Source organism: Cyanistes caeruleus, chromosome 9 (assembly GCF_971803275.1).
Source record: "Cyanistes caeruleus chromosome 9, bCyaCae1.hap1.1, whole genome shotgun sequence".
NCBI classification, from domain to species: domain Eukaryota; kingdom Metazoa; phylum Chordata; class Aves; order Passeriformes; family Paridae; genus Cyanistes; species Cyanistes caeruleus.
Genome location: NC_141709.1, coordinates 32,279,577 through 32,295,935, shown reverse-complemented (window position 1 = coordinate 32,295,935; position 16,359 = coordinate 32,279,577). Strand labels below are relative to the sequence as shown.

Sequence of the window (16,359 nt, the reverse complement as noted above, 5' to 3'; positions counted from 1 at the left end):
CCACGTCACTGTGGCTTCCAAGACGCAGAACATTGTCCAGGATGGCAATAAAAACAACATTTTCCTCCTGCTAGTCCCAAAATAGAGAACAGGCGCCATTTTAGTTGAAATTAATTGTGTGAACTGTGTATGCTTTCTTAAACCTGTTCATTAGTCTGCTTTCTGACTTCCTAAAATTATATTCATACACACATAAAATAATCGAATTAAAGTCGATAAATACAATTCTTTTTATTCTGCTACACAGTTTCACAAGCCCGTCTGCTGACCTTACACGGCCCCATTGGTTGCACAGGGTAAGGGCTGCAAGAGGTTTGGAAATCAATTTCTCATGAGTTCAGATTGATTTCCCCTCGTTCTGGCACCCGTTTCGTTTCACTGAGCGGCAGCAGTTGCACCAGAGCGCACGACACGCTAAGAACACACCACTCCATCCCCCTTCCAAAGGACTCCGAACACTCAGCTTCCCAGCCCTTACTCTCAGTTTTAATTAATGTGGCGCTCGTGAGAAGTGACAATTTTCCTGACAGTGATGAACAGCGAGTGGTGTATTTATCCATGCGAGGGATGTGCTGCAGACAGAAGAGCCGGGCACTTTTCCCATCAGTGCACCTCCTTCTCCATCTCCGAGGGCTGAGTTCATCCCGGAGCGCGCTCCGGCCCTGCCCTTTCGCTTCAAGTTGCTGAGAGGAGTATCAATTTTCATTTGCATACTTTGCCTGCTGAACTCCAGGCTGCCAATTCAGTTTACGCAAAATCTCCCAAAAAGCTGTTAGATGGCAATATTTCACGTCGCTGGCTGAGCTCTTTGTCAGCCATCCACACGTTTTAAATCCACGTTTCCACGGGTTCTTGGAATATCTGGGGCTGGGACAAACCCTTCTTTGTACTGACAGGCTCCAGACAAGTCACCGCTCACCAAAATACAAAACCCAAAAGACTTCCAGAAGGGATGGGTAGCAATGATCTTCTCCTCGGTACTATTTCAGAGTTTCTTTTACAGCCTTTTAGGTTCAGTTTTACAGTTTTTAGGTCCCTACTTGTTTTTCAGGAAACACTCAAAAAATCCCAAGAGCAGATGCAAACTTGGGACAGTGGTGATGTCTTTCCTAGGTGTGTTTAATCCAAAGGACCTCTCCATCTCCTGTAACACTCCAGGATCCCTTAGCAGTCCATAAGTGGAAAACTGATGCCTTCAAACACTAGAGAAACCTGATATAATCACAATAGAAAAACAGTAACTGTCACGGTAGTGAGAATAGGGAAAAGTTTGTAATCATCACAGAACACCTTGTGAAGAGAAAATGCTGATGAAAAGCTTGCTTACTCCAGGAATTCAGTATTCATTTAAAAATTGAAATAAAGAGCATTTAAAAAAATGCAATTTTACGCGAAAATAGGGTAATAATATAAAATTATTTATTTAATCCGACTGTTGTGGGTGTGCTGGATATTGTATCAGCACATCAGGCCCCACTGGATGACAGGGGATGCGCCAGTCTGGGTTAACCAGGTTTGGGAGGTCACGCCTTTAACTTCTGCTGGGCTTTTTCAACGCATGTTTCAAGTACCCAGCAAACTCCAGACACCAGTGGGGACACCCAGAGGAGCCACTTCGCCGGCTGGGCCAATGCTACAGGGGTGGATGTTTGGAAGAGCGGGGAGAGTTCACCTCACGTTCCCCCTTCACCCGGCCCCGCCGCTCGGTTCAGGGTGAGTCCTGCCCACGGTTCCAGCACCCGGAGCGGCCCCAGCCCCGCTGCGAGAGCCGCCTCGGAGCTCCTCACAGGTCCCCCATCGTCCCCACACCGCCCGGGGCCCCGGGCCCTCACACCCGACATCTTAAGTGATGGCAAGCGCGGGGGCCGCTGCCGGCGGCCATCTTTACTCAGGGCGCTACCCCGCCCGTCTCAACGCCGGGCCCTGCGAGCGCCATCTTGAGTGAGGGCGCGCTCTGCCCTCAGCGCGGCCTCGCCCGCCATATTTAATGAGGTCACCCCCCCCCCCCAAAAATAAAACAACCTTACGCCCCTCAAAAAGCCTAACCCGTATCCTTAGCAAGCCACGAACATCTCGGCATCCCCCTCCGTTTCTTCCCGCAGACAGAGCGGGCTCTCCCCGCGGCGGGGCCGCTCCGCTCCTCCCCAGGTCAGCTGACGGCGGCGGCGGTCCCGTCATGGCCGCCCGGAGCGGCGCGGCTGAGGTGCTGGTCCTGCTTCTCCTCTGGTTTGCGGCCCTGGAGGGAGCAGCGGGCTCGGAGCCGCCGCTCAAATGCGAGGAGCTGCGGCTGGGGCAATATCCTGAGCGGGGCCGGGGTCGGATCGGGGCTGGTTGTTGTGGCGATGGGCCCGGTGTGAGGGAGGGGGGGCACCGCTTGTGGGGAGGGGAAGGGGTGGTGGGGACCGTGAGGTGTCGGGCAGGGCGGGGGGTTCGTGGAAAGCCTCAGGTTCGGAGCCCCGAGGAGGTCTCGGCTGGCAGGAGCGGGACAGGGCTCCTCGGGGTGCGGGAATTGAGGTCACGGCCTCAAGCTGCACTAGGGGATGTTCAGGTTGGACATGAGGAGGAATTTCTTCACAAAAAGGGTGATTAGACATTGGACGGGGCTGCCCAGGGATGTGGCGGAGTCCCCATCCCTGGAGGTGTTCAAAGAACGGCTGGCTGTGGCACTCAGTGCTCTGATCTGGGTGACAAGGTGGGCATCAATCACAGGTTGGACTCGATGGTCTCAGCGGGCTTTTCCAACCTAATTAATTTTGTGATTTCTGGTGGTACTGTGTGTGCCCCAGCGCATGCTTGGGGTGTCCTTCAAAGAGATTGCCATGGGATGAGAGAGCCTGCTCTGACATCACTCCACCTTATCTATTATTTGCGAGACGTGGAGACTTTGACATTTTATCAGGAAATAATGTGTATCTGTGCCCTACACAGCTCTGAGGAGCAGGAGGTGTGAGGATCCTGGCTCTCCAAGGCACCTCTTGCCCTCCCCAGAACATGTTGGTTGATGGCAGCTGACAGTTTTTGATGATCAAAAGTGTCAGGAAAGCAAATCTTGGAAAAGCTTGCTTCATCTCCTGCTTTACTTGGCTGTGGTAGTTGAGACCTCTGGAAGTCAGTTCCTGCTCGGTTTGTTCCTGCACCATATTCCTGGCGTTTCAGATGCTCATTTTTATGTGTTGAATTTTGTGCGTTCCCAAAGATTAAATTTTCTCAACCAAATGCCTCCATTTCAAGGCACTGTGGTATTTAAATAAGGGAACAAGACCAGATGAGGCATGTGCTACCTTGTTGCCTCCAAATACAGAGGCTGTGACTGATAAATATTGTAGTTCCTGTAGGTAGTGCTGACTGCAGCACTAATTAAATGTGGGGCTTATGCGATATATTGGTGTATTAAATTGGATTAGCAGATTTGCTGCATGGTAATGTGCTGCTCCTCTTTTGGGGGATGGGTAGGCACCAACATCAAGGTGCATCTTAAATCCTCAGGGTTTAAGGAGGGTGGAATAAATTACTGTTAAACCTGTTGTAGTGTTTGATATGAAAACTGTTTTCCTCAATTACCTGAACATATATGTGTGATGAGCCTAAAATAGACAATAGCACACAAGAACCAATGAATTGCACAAATCACACAGCATATGGTAAGGATTTCTAATTTATATATTGATTAACTACGTTTTTTCAAGGAAGTGTTCAATTTACACATTTGTGTATCTACTTGATGAGCTTCATAAAAGATGGGATCAGTAATATTATTAGTCTGAAAGCCCAAAACACTTGTGTGGATTGGGTGCTTTACTAAAAATGAATAAATACGCTGTCTCTGATTGGTACTTTTGTAAGTGAGGTTTCTGGTAAATCTCTTCAATGTATGTTACACCCTTTAGGCTCTGTCCTGCACTACTGTGATTAAAACAAACCATTCCTGTCATACTGATTTTGCATATAATTATTAAAAGAATTGACATGCAACAGAACAGCCTTCAAAATCTTCTAATATTAAAGTTTTTTTTCCTTAAGGCAACATAGTGCCTTCCATCATCACCAGGTTTTGGTGCATGAGGCTCTAGTTTGAAAACACATTTATTTGATGTTCAGTTCTGACATACTTAAGAGTACAAAAGAAAAATTTATAAATTGATTACTTAGTTTCCTACCTGTGCTTAACTTCTTTGATGTTCTCAAGCATTGAAATAAATGCTCTGTGTTCGATAGCACAGCAAGTTCCCTTTGTGTGCACCCCGTTTTAAAATCATGGAATCACAGAACAGTTTGGGCTGGAAGGGATCTTAAACCTCATCCAGTGCCATCCCTGCCATGGGCAGGGACACCTTCCACTATCCAGGGTGCTCCAAGCCCTGTCCAGCCTGGCCTTGGACACTTCCAGAGATGTGGTATAAAATCCATGTAAGATTTTATAGCAATTAAGTCCACACATAACTCAAATCTTATTTTATTTTTTGTTCCTATACAATATGGGTAGACATTTAAAAAATCCCTTTCTTGCCTGTTTGCATTACTGGAAAATCTGGAAAGAATGTTAAACCTGGCTTGCAGTTTTGTTGGAATTAACCAACAGGACTCACAAGTACTGAAAGCTGATAGAAAGTGGGTAAAGGATTGAATTTTTTCCTTTTAAAACAGCATACTACAGCATTGGAGAGTGACTAATATTCTGGTAATATATTGCAAACTTGAGCAGGTGTGACTTTCAGCTGTGATTTCCACTTTGATTCTCGGAAGAGTCAAGAATAATGGAATAATTTGGGTAGAAAGAGCCCTCAGGAAGTTGCATAGTCCAACCTCCTGCTCAAAGCAGTGTTGGCACAGAATTCCAACCAGGTTGCTCAGGGCTTTGTGCAGTCAGACCTTGAAAACCTCCAGGGATGGTGGTGGCATGACTTCTCTGGGCAACTTGTTCCAATATTTGACTGTTCTCATGATGAAAATGTTCTCTCTGTCAGCTTCAGATTTCTCATTGACTCATATTGAAGCCAGAGTGGAAATTACAACAGAATTGGGGCAGCAATTAAGTTTGTATATTTTGCTTAAAATGTAGCAAGGAAAAACTACAGGACTGGCTTAAAGAATATTTTTAAACAAGTAATTGTGTGTGAACTGTGCTTTGTATCAAGACCCTTGCACAGTAGAACTTAATTTGTTTCACTTGTGTTGTTAGAAAACTGCTCTGAGTGTCAGTTACCACTTAATATCAAATAATTTTTTGTCCTCAGTTCAATGTCTGCCAGCACCAAATATTACTTGCAAAGATCACCTTGGCATAGAGAAAGTCTTCACGGGACGTGAAGTTGGATTTTACAAGCCCATTGAGTGTCGCAATGTGTGAGTACTCTTTGGTTTTGCAAACCTGAAGTTTGTCCAAAATTGTATGATGTGTTGGCAGAAGGAAAATAGAAGTAAAACAGAACCATGCACATTTTGCCCTGTAGTTGATCCTCTAATAAACACTAAAGGATTCAACACAGGGTCATGGCAAGAGTTGGGTTGGTTTCATTCCATCCCCCTGCCATGACCAGGGACACCTTCCACTAGACCAAGTTACTCTAAATGTGCATGTTTGTTGGGAAATCTGTCTGTCTGTACATTTTTTTTGTTGTTTAGTTATGTTTGTTTCTTTGCTTAACCTTACTCCTTTACCTTTGTTGTACTTTGTACTTACACTTGGCAAAATTTTGCTGCAAATGCTGAGACCACATTTAACGTGTGCTTAAAATCAACATGGTTGCTGCAAGGAGCTGTTGGGGACACCCTCCATCCCCTTCCCTGACAGACCCCAGGACATCAGGGAGCTGCCCTGGGTTGGAGCTGCCTTGGATCAGTTCCCCACTTTGAGTCACAGTACAGTGGCTTCAAGTGCTCGTGCCAGTGCAGGGATGAGGGTGACTCAAGGATAAAACAGAGAGGACAAAGGAAGGCTGGACAGGGCTGTGCTGCTCAGTGCTTCATGCCAGTTTAAAGCTGCAACTGAAGTTCTATTATGCATGAATTTTAGGGGAGCTTCAGGATCTCTGCAGTTGCCCCCAAAATCTGTAAGAGAAACTGTTCTCTATTTTGAAGCAACTTTTCTGTTTAATCCAACCCATTGTGTCTTTTAAGAGCCTGTTTCTGGTACATGAGTGATGGACCTCATTTTTCTAAAGCACATTGTGAGTGATGGAGAGCTCTGGATACCAATAAATGTTCCAACTGGCCAGTGCTAATGTTCAGCCAGCACCTGTCACTACCATTTGTTTCCTCTTTTTCTGGGATTTACACTGGAACCTTTCTCTTCTGTCCTACTGGAATCTTTGAAAATAAAAACTCCAGTAATACTGGCTAGTCCCTATCACTCTAGTGGGCAGATAACTCTGATGTGCTACTTGCTGCTCAGTAATTTGCCTAACTCAGAAGTACAGCTCTTCCTCTTAGTTTCATAAATATTTTCTCTGTATTTAGTCTTCTCAGCAGTCAAAGCTCAGCAAACTGAAGAAAACATATTATTACATCTAATCAAATTTAAATGCCAGCAAAGTAGACGTCAGTCACATTTTTGTCCAGAAACAATTGTGTTTCAGTCCCATCTGTGATGGGGGCTGAGGAGAAGATGAGCTATACTAGTTTAATGAAATTGCTTCCTCTTTAGATTAGATGGTAATTCTTGCGTTTGGAGGTTTTTGGTATAAATGTATTTTTGTTTTAGTATGTTTTCTACAAACACCTTTTAAAGGTAGCTTTTCTTTACATTTATTTATTAAAATCCAGCTCTGTAGGTAGAGAAATATCATCCTTCTTACAGTATCTGTTACTTGATCATGACTGTTATTTATAATGAATCATCAATGGTTACACTGCCAAAAGAACTTGCTCTGATTTTTCCAGCCCCACAACTGCTGGTATGGCTGAAAGAGAAAAGAGCCCTTTTTGCACTGAAAATTCCAATAAAATACAACTGTGAATGTAGATGGAGTTACATGAGCATGTCCTTCATAATGTCTTAAAACCAGTAAAAAATGGCAGCAAGATTAATATCACCATCCTTCATCTGTACACTTATTTAAAAAGTGGTCCAGTCACTGATAGACCTTTTATGAGGCACTTTGAATGTTACCTAAGTGTTAGAAATATTGTTTTAAGCAGGAGCCTCCAGCTTATTATTACAACAATAGCCTTGCCTTTTCTACTGCTTTTTGGAGATTTTCCAGCATTGTACTGAGTTTTGGTAGAAACTGTAACTATAGAAATAACAGCACATAACATCATTTAGCAAGAAAATTATTTTGAAAAGGCATCTTCCCATGGCAGGATAGTCCCAGCATAGTCCCAGTCTTTATCCCCAGCTTTTGTGAAGGACAAATCAGCAAGTTGTCCTTAGCCAAAACTGTAATTTAGTTTTGGCTTAGTTCTGGGATCTGGTTATTTTAGAGCAAGACCAGGAGATGTTACATGTTTGTGTGAGTGGATGTGTTCAAGTTCAGTTACCCTAGTAATAATTCGAGGGAAAGCTTGTAAGTTTGATCGAACAAAGAAGTACTGGGAGTCAAGATTGCTTAGGATTGGCTTTAATCTGATGTTTTGGAGGTAGATCTCATTTTTTGGCCAAATTCTAGAATCCCTCAGATTGGCATCTATCATATATTTTACTTAATATGTGCAGGCCCTGATGCTGCAGAGTTGAAATGTCCATTTTCAAGTGTTTGCATTCCAGGGAAAAAGGCCATGGAATGATTCTCTGTGAAATTCATGAGGTTCAGTGTGGGACAGGTCTTTGAGCAGAGCCAAGTGATCCTGAAAGAGCAACCTACAGCAGCACCTGCTCTTGTCAACTGCTGTGGAAGAGCTGGGAGGAAAAGTTTGTACCATGGCAGCTGGAAGAAATGCGTGCAGAAAAAATATAGGTTGGATGAGGCTGAGGAGCAAGAGAAAAACAAAAGAGGAACTGACAAGAAATTGCATCTTTTACCCAATTGTAGAAATTCCTTCAGATGCCTGGGATGTGTCATTTTCCTACTCACTGGTTTACTCTGTGCGTGTTTTTATCTGAAGGAGTAAGGCAAAGGAAACACCAGAGTGGATGCAGCCTTGTTTGTTACAGTGTTCTCATGCTTCATACTGGATTTCTTCTGCCCGTCAGTTTGATGTTGATGAAGTTGCAGGAACTGTTGTGCTTCCAGAAGCATCTCAGTGCATAAGCAAGGGCTCAGTTTATTACTAGTTGTGATCAGGAACAAAATTAAACCGTGTTCCCATTTTTTATGTAACAGCTCTTTTTATGCTTTAGTGTCCTTGGAGGGCTGTTGACACTCTGTAGTTGATAAACAATTTCCAACAGTTTACCTCAAGTTTTAAATAAACCCATTAGTGTTCTTTACAGTGGAAACAAGACAGTTCTAAAGATGATAATTTACGTTACATTAGGTTCCAGGAATGCCCTGTGTGTTCTGTGTTGCTAATAAACACCAAGTAACAAATACTGAGGTAAGAGTCATGGTTTAATCACTTAATGTTGCCATTAGGTTTTAAAGTCAGTAAATTTAGATAATAAGCAAAAAAAGGTAGTTCTCTACTTGGCATTGAAAATGCTTACTAAAAGTGCTTGGACTTTTGTCAGCTACTGTCTTTTTGAGACTGTTTTATTCAACTGTCAACCAAGAGTTTAATTTGGGCCTATTAAATAATTGCTGGCACGTAGTAGTGCACGTATCAAAACAGTGAATTATTGAATATTTTTTAGTTCTAATTACATTTGGGTTTGCTGTTGAGGAGCTCACTGTTCGCCGAGGCAGCAATTCCAGCACTGAGAGCGATACGTTTGTAGCTCCCTTATTAGTGCAAAGTTCTCCAGCAGGGACTGCACTAACAGGTGGTTTGGTGGCTGCGTCGCTCCAGCTGTTGGCAAGAATGGTTCCAATTAGGATAAATCTGAAAAAGTCTGTTCTATCTGTTTATTTTGTATGACTAACCATGGGAAGCTTAACTTGAGAGCGCCTCTCTGCCCCTGTGCATCTTTGTACTGTCAACGGTTCTTTTCATTGTGATTTTGTGCCATTTACAGTGTAATGAGTGAATCCATGACTTACTCTTTTTGTTGAATCCTTCCTGCAGTTTCTTCAGCCAGTGGCCATGGTTCATTTCTCCTTCAGATCTCGTGGCAATTACTGTCTCTGCTGACATCTCACCTGCCTGTTCCTCTCCATTTGGCTGCGTGTGAGACTAATGCCTGCAGACAGTATTCACACACCTCCTGCCTTCCTGGGCTTGTCTCAGTAGGGCTGAACTGTTAGGAAGTGCTCTGTGAAGCTGGGGATGGATCAGCAACTGAATTATGTCTTGACAAGAAATCATCATTTAGTTTCAGAATAATCTGTATTCTGCAAGAGTACACTTGAGTTGCAGCAGCTGAAGTTCCTTTATGGAGGATGCCTTCCCAGTTTGAAAGCTTAACATTATCAATTCCGTGGCCATTAATTGAAGATAAATAACAAGTCTGTTGTTTTTTTAAAACTGGAGCAGCAGGAAAATGAGTCACTACTTTAACAGTCAAAAGTATGAGTGGATATATTTTGCAGTTATTATCTACATTGCTTGTTTCTTTTGGCAGAAATGGATACTCCTACAAAGTGGCAGTTGCTCTGTCCTTATTTCTTGGATGGTTGGGAGCAGATAGATTTTATCTAGGATATCCTGCATTAGGTAAGGTTATGCCTTAATTTTTTCTTTGAGGTAAATCTTTTGACTGACTTGTATGTGTATACTCGTATTTTGAGTAATGAAGGCTGACAGTCACAGTTTTAATATTTAAAACTATAATCCTTACTTCATGGTCAAGTGAGATAAAATGCTGCATTATCCTCAGCCTGCTCTTCTGTTGGAGTGGTGACAAATGGAGATGTAGTGTCCAGTAGATAAAATCCTAATAAGCAAACATAGTTATTGCTACTCAAAAGTTTTGCTTTGCATTGATGTTTTACCACAGCATTTTTTGTGAGGCACAGGAGCAGAAGTGGCTTTGCCTCACATGCCAGCCTTAAATGATACTTGACTTCATCAGGAAAAAAGTGGACAAATTTTACAGTAAACCTGTTGTTTTGAGAGATGGAATTTATTCTGGCAAATGCACACCTTCAGGATAACTCATATTAATAATAACAATTCTGCAGAAGCTGGGACTTCTAATAAAACCTCTCTCTGGTTTTTAGGACCTCATTCCCAGGATGATGGTGCCACTGGCTTTTAAGTAATGGAAATACCTTCTTATGACAGAACTGCTTTCACTGGCCTTGTTTCTGAGCTGGACAAAGGGAGTGAATTTAAGTATAGATAGGATGGAGCAGTGATGTGGAAAAAGCTGTATGTGTTGCTGTCACTTCAGCCAGAAATTTTGAGTTTCTGCCCATTAAATGCCAACTCTTTTTAATGACATTATCTGTCCCTTCTCTATAATCTTGATTAGCATCCATGTCTTTTATCCCTGAGATTCTATAATTAGCATTTACTTTGTCCATCTGTGTCACAGAAAGATACATTTTTGAAAGCAGTCAATAAGGTGCATCATTTAGTTGTACCACTGGATTTGGAATAATAATTTGCGGTAATTTTTTTTTTTACTATATTGGGGCAATATAGATTCATAAATCCTTAATTCTTTTGTAGAAGTTCTTTATGGCTAATGCTTTAACCCTACTGGATTATACTGTAGCCAGTAGCCAAATTAATGTTTAAAATTAAACTCTCCCAGAGCCAAATTTTCAATCTTTTGAAGGGTAAAGAAGGCAAAAGCAAATAGGTAAGAGTAGAAAAGACTAAAAATCAACCCATTGGATTACTTCACAGTGGCTGATTAGGGGTTTCTTAGGTCATCTCTGCCTTGGCAAAAAATGGTTAAGAAAGGTTAATAGCATTGAAATCTTTTATGCAAGTGTAATGAAGACTGTAAATGCTCTTTGGTTTATTTTTTTCCCTTCTCTTTTGTTTAAAGAGCGCACAAATACAAACAAGCTATTGAGTATAAAGAAATCAGGAAGGCAACCTCTTCCTCTCCCACACACTGTGAACCAAACCAGGAGTTATTACTGTAGAACAACACTATTTTTTCCCTCTGTGCTTTAGAGCAGTTTATTTTCTCAGTGTGGTCTGCTTGTAGGGAGGGAAGTGAGGAGCAAGAAAAAAACCAACTTTACCCTGCACTCCAGAAATAAATGCCAGGTTCAGAAACAGTTCTCCTCTATCCAGTTCCTTAAGTAAAGTGGAGCTACCTCAGTGGTAAGAAATCTGCTGGGTTCCTAAAATCCCAGCTGGAATGTTCCATGGGCAGGGACATCTTCACTGGATCTGGTTGTGCAGAGCTCCATCCAACCTGGGCACTTCCAGGGATCCAGGGGCAGCCACAACTTCTCTGGGCACCTGTGCCAGGGCCTCACAAGGAAGGGTGCACATGGACTTTTCTTCCATGAGAGACAAATCCAGGCAGTGGGATGCTCTTCCTGCAGAGTGGATGCAGTTCCTCCGCTCCTCTGCCCCATATGCAGCCCCATAAACAGCCCTGGGGGATAGGAGGTGCTTTGTGGGACATGTTGGTGTATTGGAGAAAGGGGATGAACCAAAATCTCTCCCTGAAATAATACTCATAATACATGTCGTTCTCTCTGGATTACATTCATTGTACAAGAAACTGTTGATATTAAAGAAAAAAGGAAATTTTACCGCAGCCTCTTTTTTTGAAGGCATTTTCCAAATGAAGTCTGCCTTGCAGGACAGCTTCCAATAAAACATTCATCTGTCAGTTGTTATTCCCATATATTTTCCATTAATCTTTCATTTATTTGTATAAAAAACAACGTTTTTGAATACCAGTTAAAAAGAGGTATTATATATATATTTCTATATATTCAAAAGAAATTAATATTTCAGCAAGAATATAAAAATTATACAAAGGATTGTTTTCCAAAGTTGCATGTTCTGAAAATCAAATCACTATGTGCTGCAACTCGTGAAGTAGTAGAAGATCTTTTTCTATTCATAAGTAAATTTTGCAGCTCAAGTTGGGATTTTTCTGTCTGTGCCTCAGTGAAAGGAATATTTCAGTAACCTGATTAGCAACTTTTGCCTTTCCTTAAGAATATTTAGATGTTAAAAAAAAATAAATTAATATTTAAAATCTTTATAGTGCATTCAGGATGTAGAAATATGAACATGTGGTTTGTTTTTTTCCCTAATAATTAAAGAAGTTTAACTTTAGGTCTGCTTCTAGATAGATGTGTATATATATATCAACACATATTCTGTGGGATGAGGGGAGAGTTTGGATGTGATTGCCACCAGTGATGAAATCCCAGGGATTGCTTAAAGCTACATTAAATTTTACTTTTCTTTTTTAGGTTTGTTAAAGTTCTGCACTGTAGGGTTTTGTGGAATTGGGAGCCTAATAGATTTCATACTTATTTCAATGCAGGTAAGTCAGGCTTTCAAAACAAGATGCAAATCTGTGTTTTTTAAAGCTTTGATTTGATTACTAACACTTTGTTAACATTTTGGCCTTAAGGACCATTGGATATTGAAAAATCAAGGCATTTGTTTTGGCTCTGTTTGTAGATTGATGTTGTAGAATATAGACACAAAATATCAATATATTTACTGTTGGAATTATAACTTAGATTAGCCATCTATAAATACTTGCAATGAAAAGCCTGGAAGCAATAGCACCATAAAATTCAGGTGGTCAGAATCCCTTTAAATAAGGCAGTGCTGGACTCTGCATGGGATGTCCTGCTGTTCCCAGAATCCTCAAGTTCTGTGTGTGCCTGTACTTTCTGCTGAAGAAAGAAGACATTGCCACTTCCATTTTCCAAATTCAAGTCCCACATCAGCTGAGAGCTGTGACTGAGGGATTCAGGAGGGTTAAATCCCCAGCTGGAGTGACATCTTGTGACATCATGAAATGGCCAAATTGTTTTATTCAACGGCGCAGCCATTTAGCATGAATTGCAAATCGGCTGTGATGAGCTCAAAATCCATTGTGGATATGGGAGTTGTTTCTATGGGTTTGTAGGAAAATATTTTAAAAGTGTGCTCTTTGTATCTGTCTTTTGTGTGCATTCTCAAATTCCTTCTCTGCTGTCGCAGTGATCTTGCCTCAGAGCACTTACAGATCCAGTTGAGAGTATCTTTCATCTCTCCTTGTTGATCTCCCTGGTGATTCCACATCAATTTAGCACTTCCAGAACAAAAGCTCCATGATCTTTCCTCCTCCTCTTCATTCCTTACCTGTTCAGTATTTCAAAGACACTTGTCATTAGCCTAATTCTCTGCTGCCGACCCTCCTTTGTTCAGGAAAAGTGGTTTGGAGCCCACTCATTTGTTAGGCTGGTTTTGTGCCTCAAATCCTCACCGGATTAGCCGAGTCCCAGTGCCTGGCTGTGTAATTTGGTTGATTAGAAGCCCAGGGGAAATGTTCCTTCTGAGACAGCACTCGCTAAAACAGTTAAACTGCAGCATAACTTCAAAATAAATCTAGTTTCTGTTTGACTAATTAAGCATGACTAATTTTATGATGGGAAAATTAGCAGTAATTGAGACATTAGCACAAAGTATATATTTCACTTCATATTGAAAACTCTTGGTTCTTTTTTTCCCGTTGCAGATCGTTGGCCCTTCCGACGGCTCCAGTTACATCATCGATTATTACGGGGCCAGGCTGACCCGGCTCACCATCACCAATGCAACCTTCAGGAAAATGCAGACCTATCCCTAATATCCCTAACTCTGCCAGGGAGTGGCACAAATCCATAGGTGCAGCTTGTTTTTACAGCTGGATCCAGTGGTCCTCTGGAATTGCTGAGGATTTACTGATCAGCCCTCGTCGGGATGGAACATTAAACACACGGTGAACAAAGATGATAAAATGTGAAAGTTCCTCACGTGAACGAGTTTACCTCAAAAGGTGGAACTTTGGGACTGCTCTGTTGCTGGGAGCAGACGGTTTGTTGCTCAGTTATATCTGTGTGCAGACTTGCAATTTGCACTGATGTCATTTAGAACGTTATAGAGAGCTGCAGAGAGAGTTGTGCTAATAAATATAATAAATGTGCTAATAAATATATGATATTTATTCCATTGAAATTGGTAAGAGTTTTAGCATGGATGGGCCAGGATTACACTTGGGGGTCTGTTCATGTGACAATTTGGAAATTAAATATCCCCAACAACACAAATTGCCTTTTTTTCCATCCTGTTAAAACCCAAAGAGCCCTGAATCTTAGGCTGGTTTGAAATTCTGTTAATTGAAACAATTATTTCTTTGCATTTTGGCCAAGTTGCAAAATTTGGTCAAGTGCTGATGAACAGTAGAAATATGGATGCATAAAAAATAGAACTGTAGAAGACACATCATAAAAAAGAAGGGTGGATGTTGGGGTGCCCTGAGGTTAGAAAAGGAAATAATTGTTCTGCTGATTTTTAATTTTTCTTTCCTCTCTTACAACCATCCATAGTGAAGTAAATACCCTTTTTTTTCCTGAAAATAAATTAGTGTGTGTGTGTTTTACAGCTACAGAGTGTCAAAAGAGTGAATTCTTTGTACTACTAAAGCCCTTAAAATGCTCTTATTTTGGGTCAGTTGTGTTTCAGTGCAATAAATTCAGTGTCTTTCAAAGCTGTTTGACCAAAGTCTTTTGGACAACCAGGATTTCACTGGATGTTCCTTTCAGGAAAAATAAGTACACACAGACAGAAAACATGTCAACAAAATCTTCATGCTATTTGACCAATTTTAAGCATTCTCTTCACCTTCTAATGAAAACTGGCACCAAGGGAAGAAACCCACACCATAGAGGCTTCAGTGTAATTTTTTTTTTTTTTAATAAAAATTTGGGCTATTCTTTTGTTTTGCAGAAACTTTCAACCTGTTATTAATACATCCACAAACTGTATTTTTAAGGGAATTCCCAAAAAATGAGATTCCAGAGTGGATTTATGAAAACACAATTTGTGAGGTTTGGGCTCTTTTTAACCCACCTTGAGCCCAGTGCACAGAAAGCTTTGTAAAGAAATCCTGTTTTTTTCCCCCAAATCAGCATAACCTGACATGTCACATAATGAGAATAAACCACAAGGAATACTTTGTGCTTAACGTTAATTCTTTCCTTCACGCAAGGAAGATGTGGTTTTGGAATCCTTCCTACCATGCATTTTCCTTGTGGGCTCAAAGAGACAAGAACACTCTGTCAGCTCCATTCCTTTGCCTGATATTTGTTCTGTCTCCCTTTGCTCTCTCTCTCACTGAATGCTCTTTGTGCTCATCAGTTTTGTTCCCTGGAATACTTTGAAAAACAGACAGGAAGTGGATGGAAAATAAATGTTTGAATCAAATAAAATCTGCCTAAGATCATCCTGTGACTTGTCTGCTTTTGGTTTTTCCAACCCCGAAGCTGATAATGAAGCTGTGAAAATAGGAAGATGTCATGGGTGTTTAATAAAAAAATAGCCTTGGGTGACTTGTCACACAAGATTGCATTCTAAAGTGTGTCTCCAGGTGTACAAGTAGCAGAGGGCTTGACTTGGTGATTTCAGCAATCCAGGTTCGTTATCTGTAAAAAAAATTTGAGAAGCTGTTCTGTGTGAATCAGATGAAAATACTATTTTAGTTCCGAGGTCTGTGAGATTGTTAATCCCAGAAGCCAAGCAGCCAGCAGAGAGAAAGAGCTGCTGGTCCAACTTCAGCGTTTGTGTAGGAAGAGAAGAGGTGTCAGCCAGTCCAGGAAATCAGAGCTATGGGATCCTTCCCTGCTCTGGGATCCATCCCTGCTCTGGGATCCATCCCTGCTGTGGGATCCATCCCTGCTCTGGGATCCATCCCAGCTGTGGGATCCATCCCTGCTCTGGGATCCTTCCCTGCTCTGGGATCCATCCCAGCTGTGGGATCCATCCCTGCTGTGGGATCCATCCCTGCTCTGGGATCCATCCCTGCTCTGGGATCCATCCCAGCTGTGGGATCCATCCCTGCTGTGGGATCCATCCCAGCTGTGGGATCCATCCCTGCTGTGGGATCCATCCCTGCTCTGGGATCCTTCCCTGCTCTGGGATCCATCCCTGCTCTGGGATCCTGCTGGAGCCTGGGTTGGGACCCAGGGCTGCTGGGGTTGCCCCGCTCTGCCACCGCAGCCAGGACACAGCCATGGGTGACTTCCCCTTCAGCAGAGATTCCCCCTGGTCCTCTGTCTTGTCCTGACAGTTTCCCACCTCAGCCACAACCCTCTCCCATGGCTGGGAAGCCTTTTAGGAATGAGTGCCACGGATTGCTTATCCTTCAGGAACTTCATGGGCTGCTGCCGCGGTTGTGATCCCTACAGGAACACACAATAAATG

The 16,359-nt window shown here is 42.2% G+C and overlaps 2 protein-coding genes across 10 annotated transcripts in view; one reads left to right on the top strand and one right to left on the bottom strand.

Moving 5' to 3' along the window:
* PATJ (PATJ crumbs cell polarity complex component) overlaps positions 1-2,299 on the bottom strand; it is a 141,018-nt gene extending 138,719 nt beyond the window's left edge. For 2 of the 6 annotated variants that reach the window (XM_086901804.1, XM_086901791.1), the window contains exon 1: positions 2,047-2,299. The gene's annotated coding sequence lies outside the window, so the exon portion shown is untranslated. Of the gene's footprint in view, positions 1-2,022 lie in introns of all 6 variants that reach the window. The other 4 variants (XM_086901796.1, XM_086901801.1, XM_086901795.1 and 1 more) reach the window with 3 other exon arrangements.
* TM2D1 (TM2 domain containing 1) lies at positions 1,483-15,382 on the top strand. 4 transcript variants are annotated; one of them, XM_086901835.1, is made up of 7 exons: positions 1,483-1,713; positions 2,103-2,295; positions 3,568-3,641; positions 5,235-5,343; positions 9,599-9,690; positions 12,375-12,448; positions 13,637-15,382. In XM_086901835.1, exons 2-7 carry the CDS (start codon positions 2,177-2,179, stop codon positions 13,745-13,747), a joined length of 579 nt encoding a protein of 192 aa, XP_086757961.1. In that variant the 5' UTR covers positions 1,483-1,713; positions 2,103-2,176; the 3' UTR covers positions 13,748-15,382. The 4 variants fall into 4 exon arrangements, with proteins under 4 accessions (XP_086757961.1, XP_086757959.1, XP_086757960.1 ...); XM_086901834.1 differs by lacking the exon at positions 1,483-1,713 and adding an exon at positions 1,940-1,992; XM_086901833.1 differs by lacking the exon at positions 1,483-1,713 and having other exon boundaries at positions 1,916-2,295.
* The last annotated feature ends 977 nt before the right edge of the window (positions 15,383-16,359 follow it).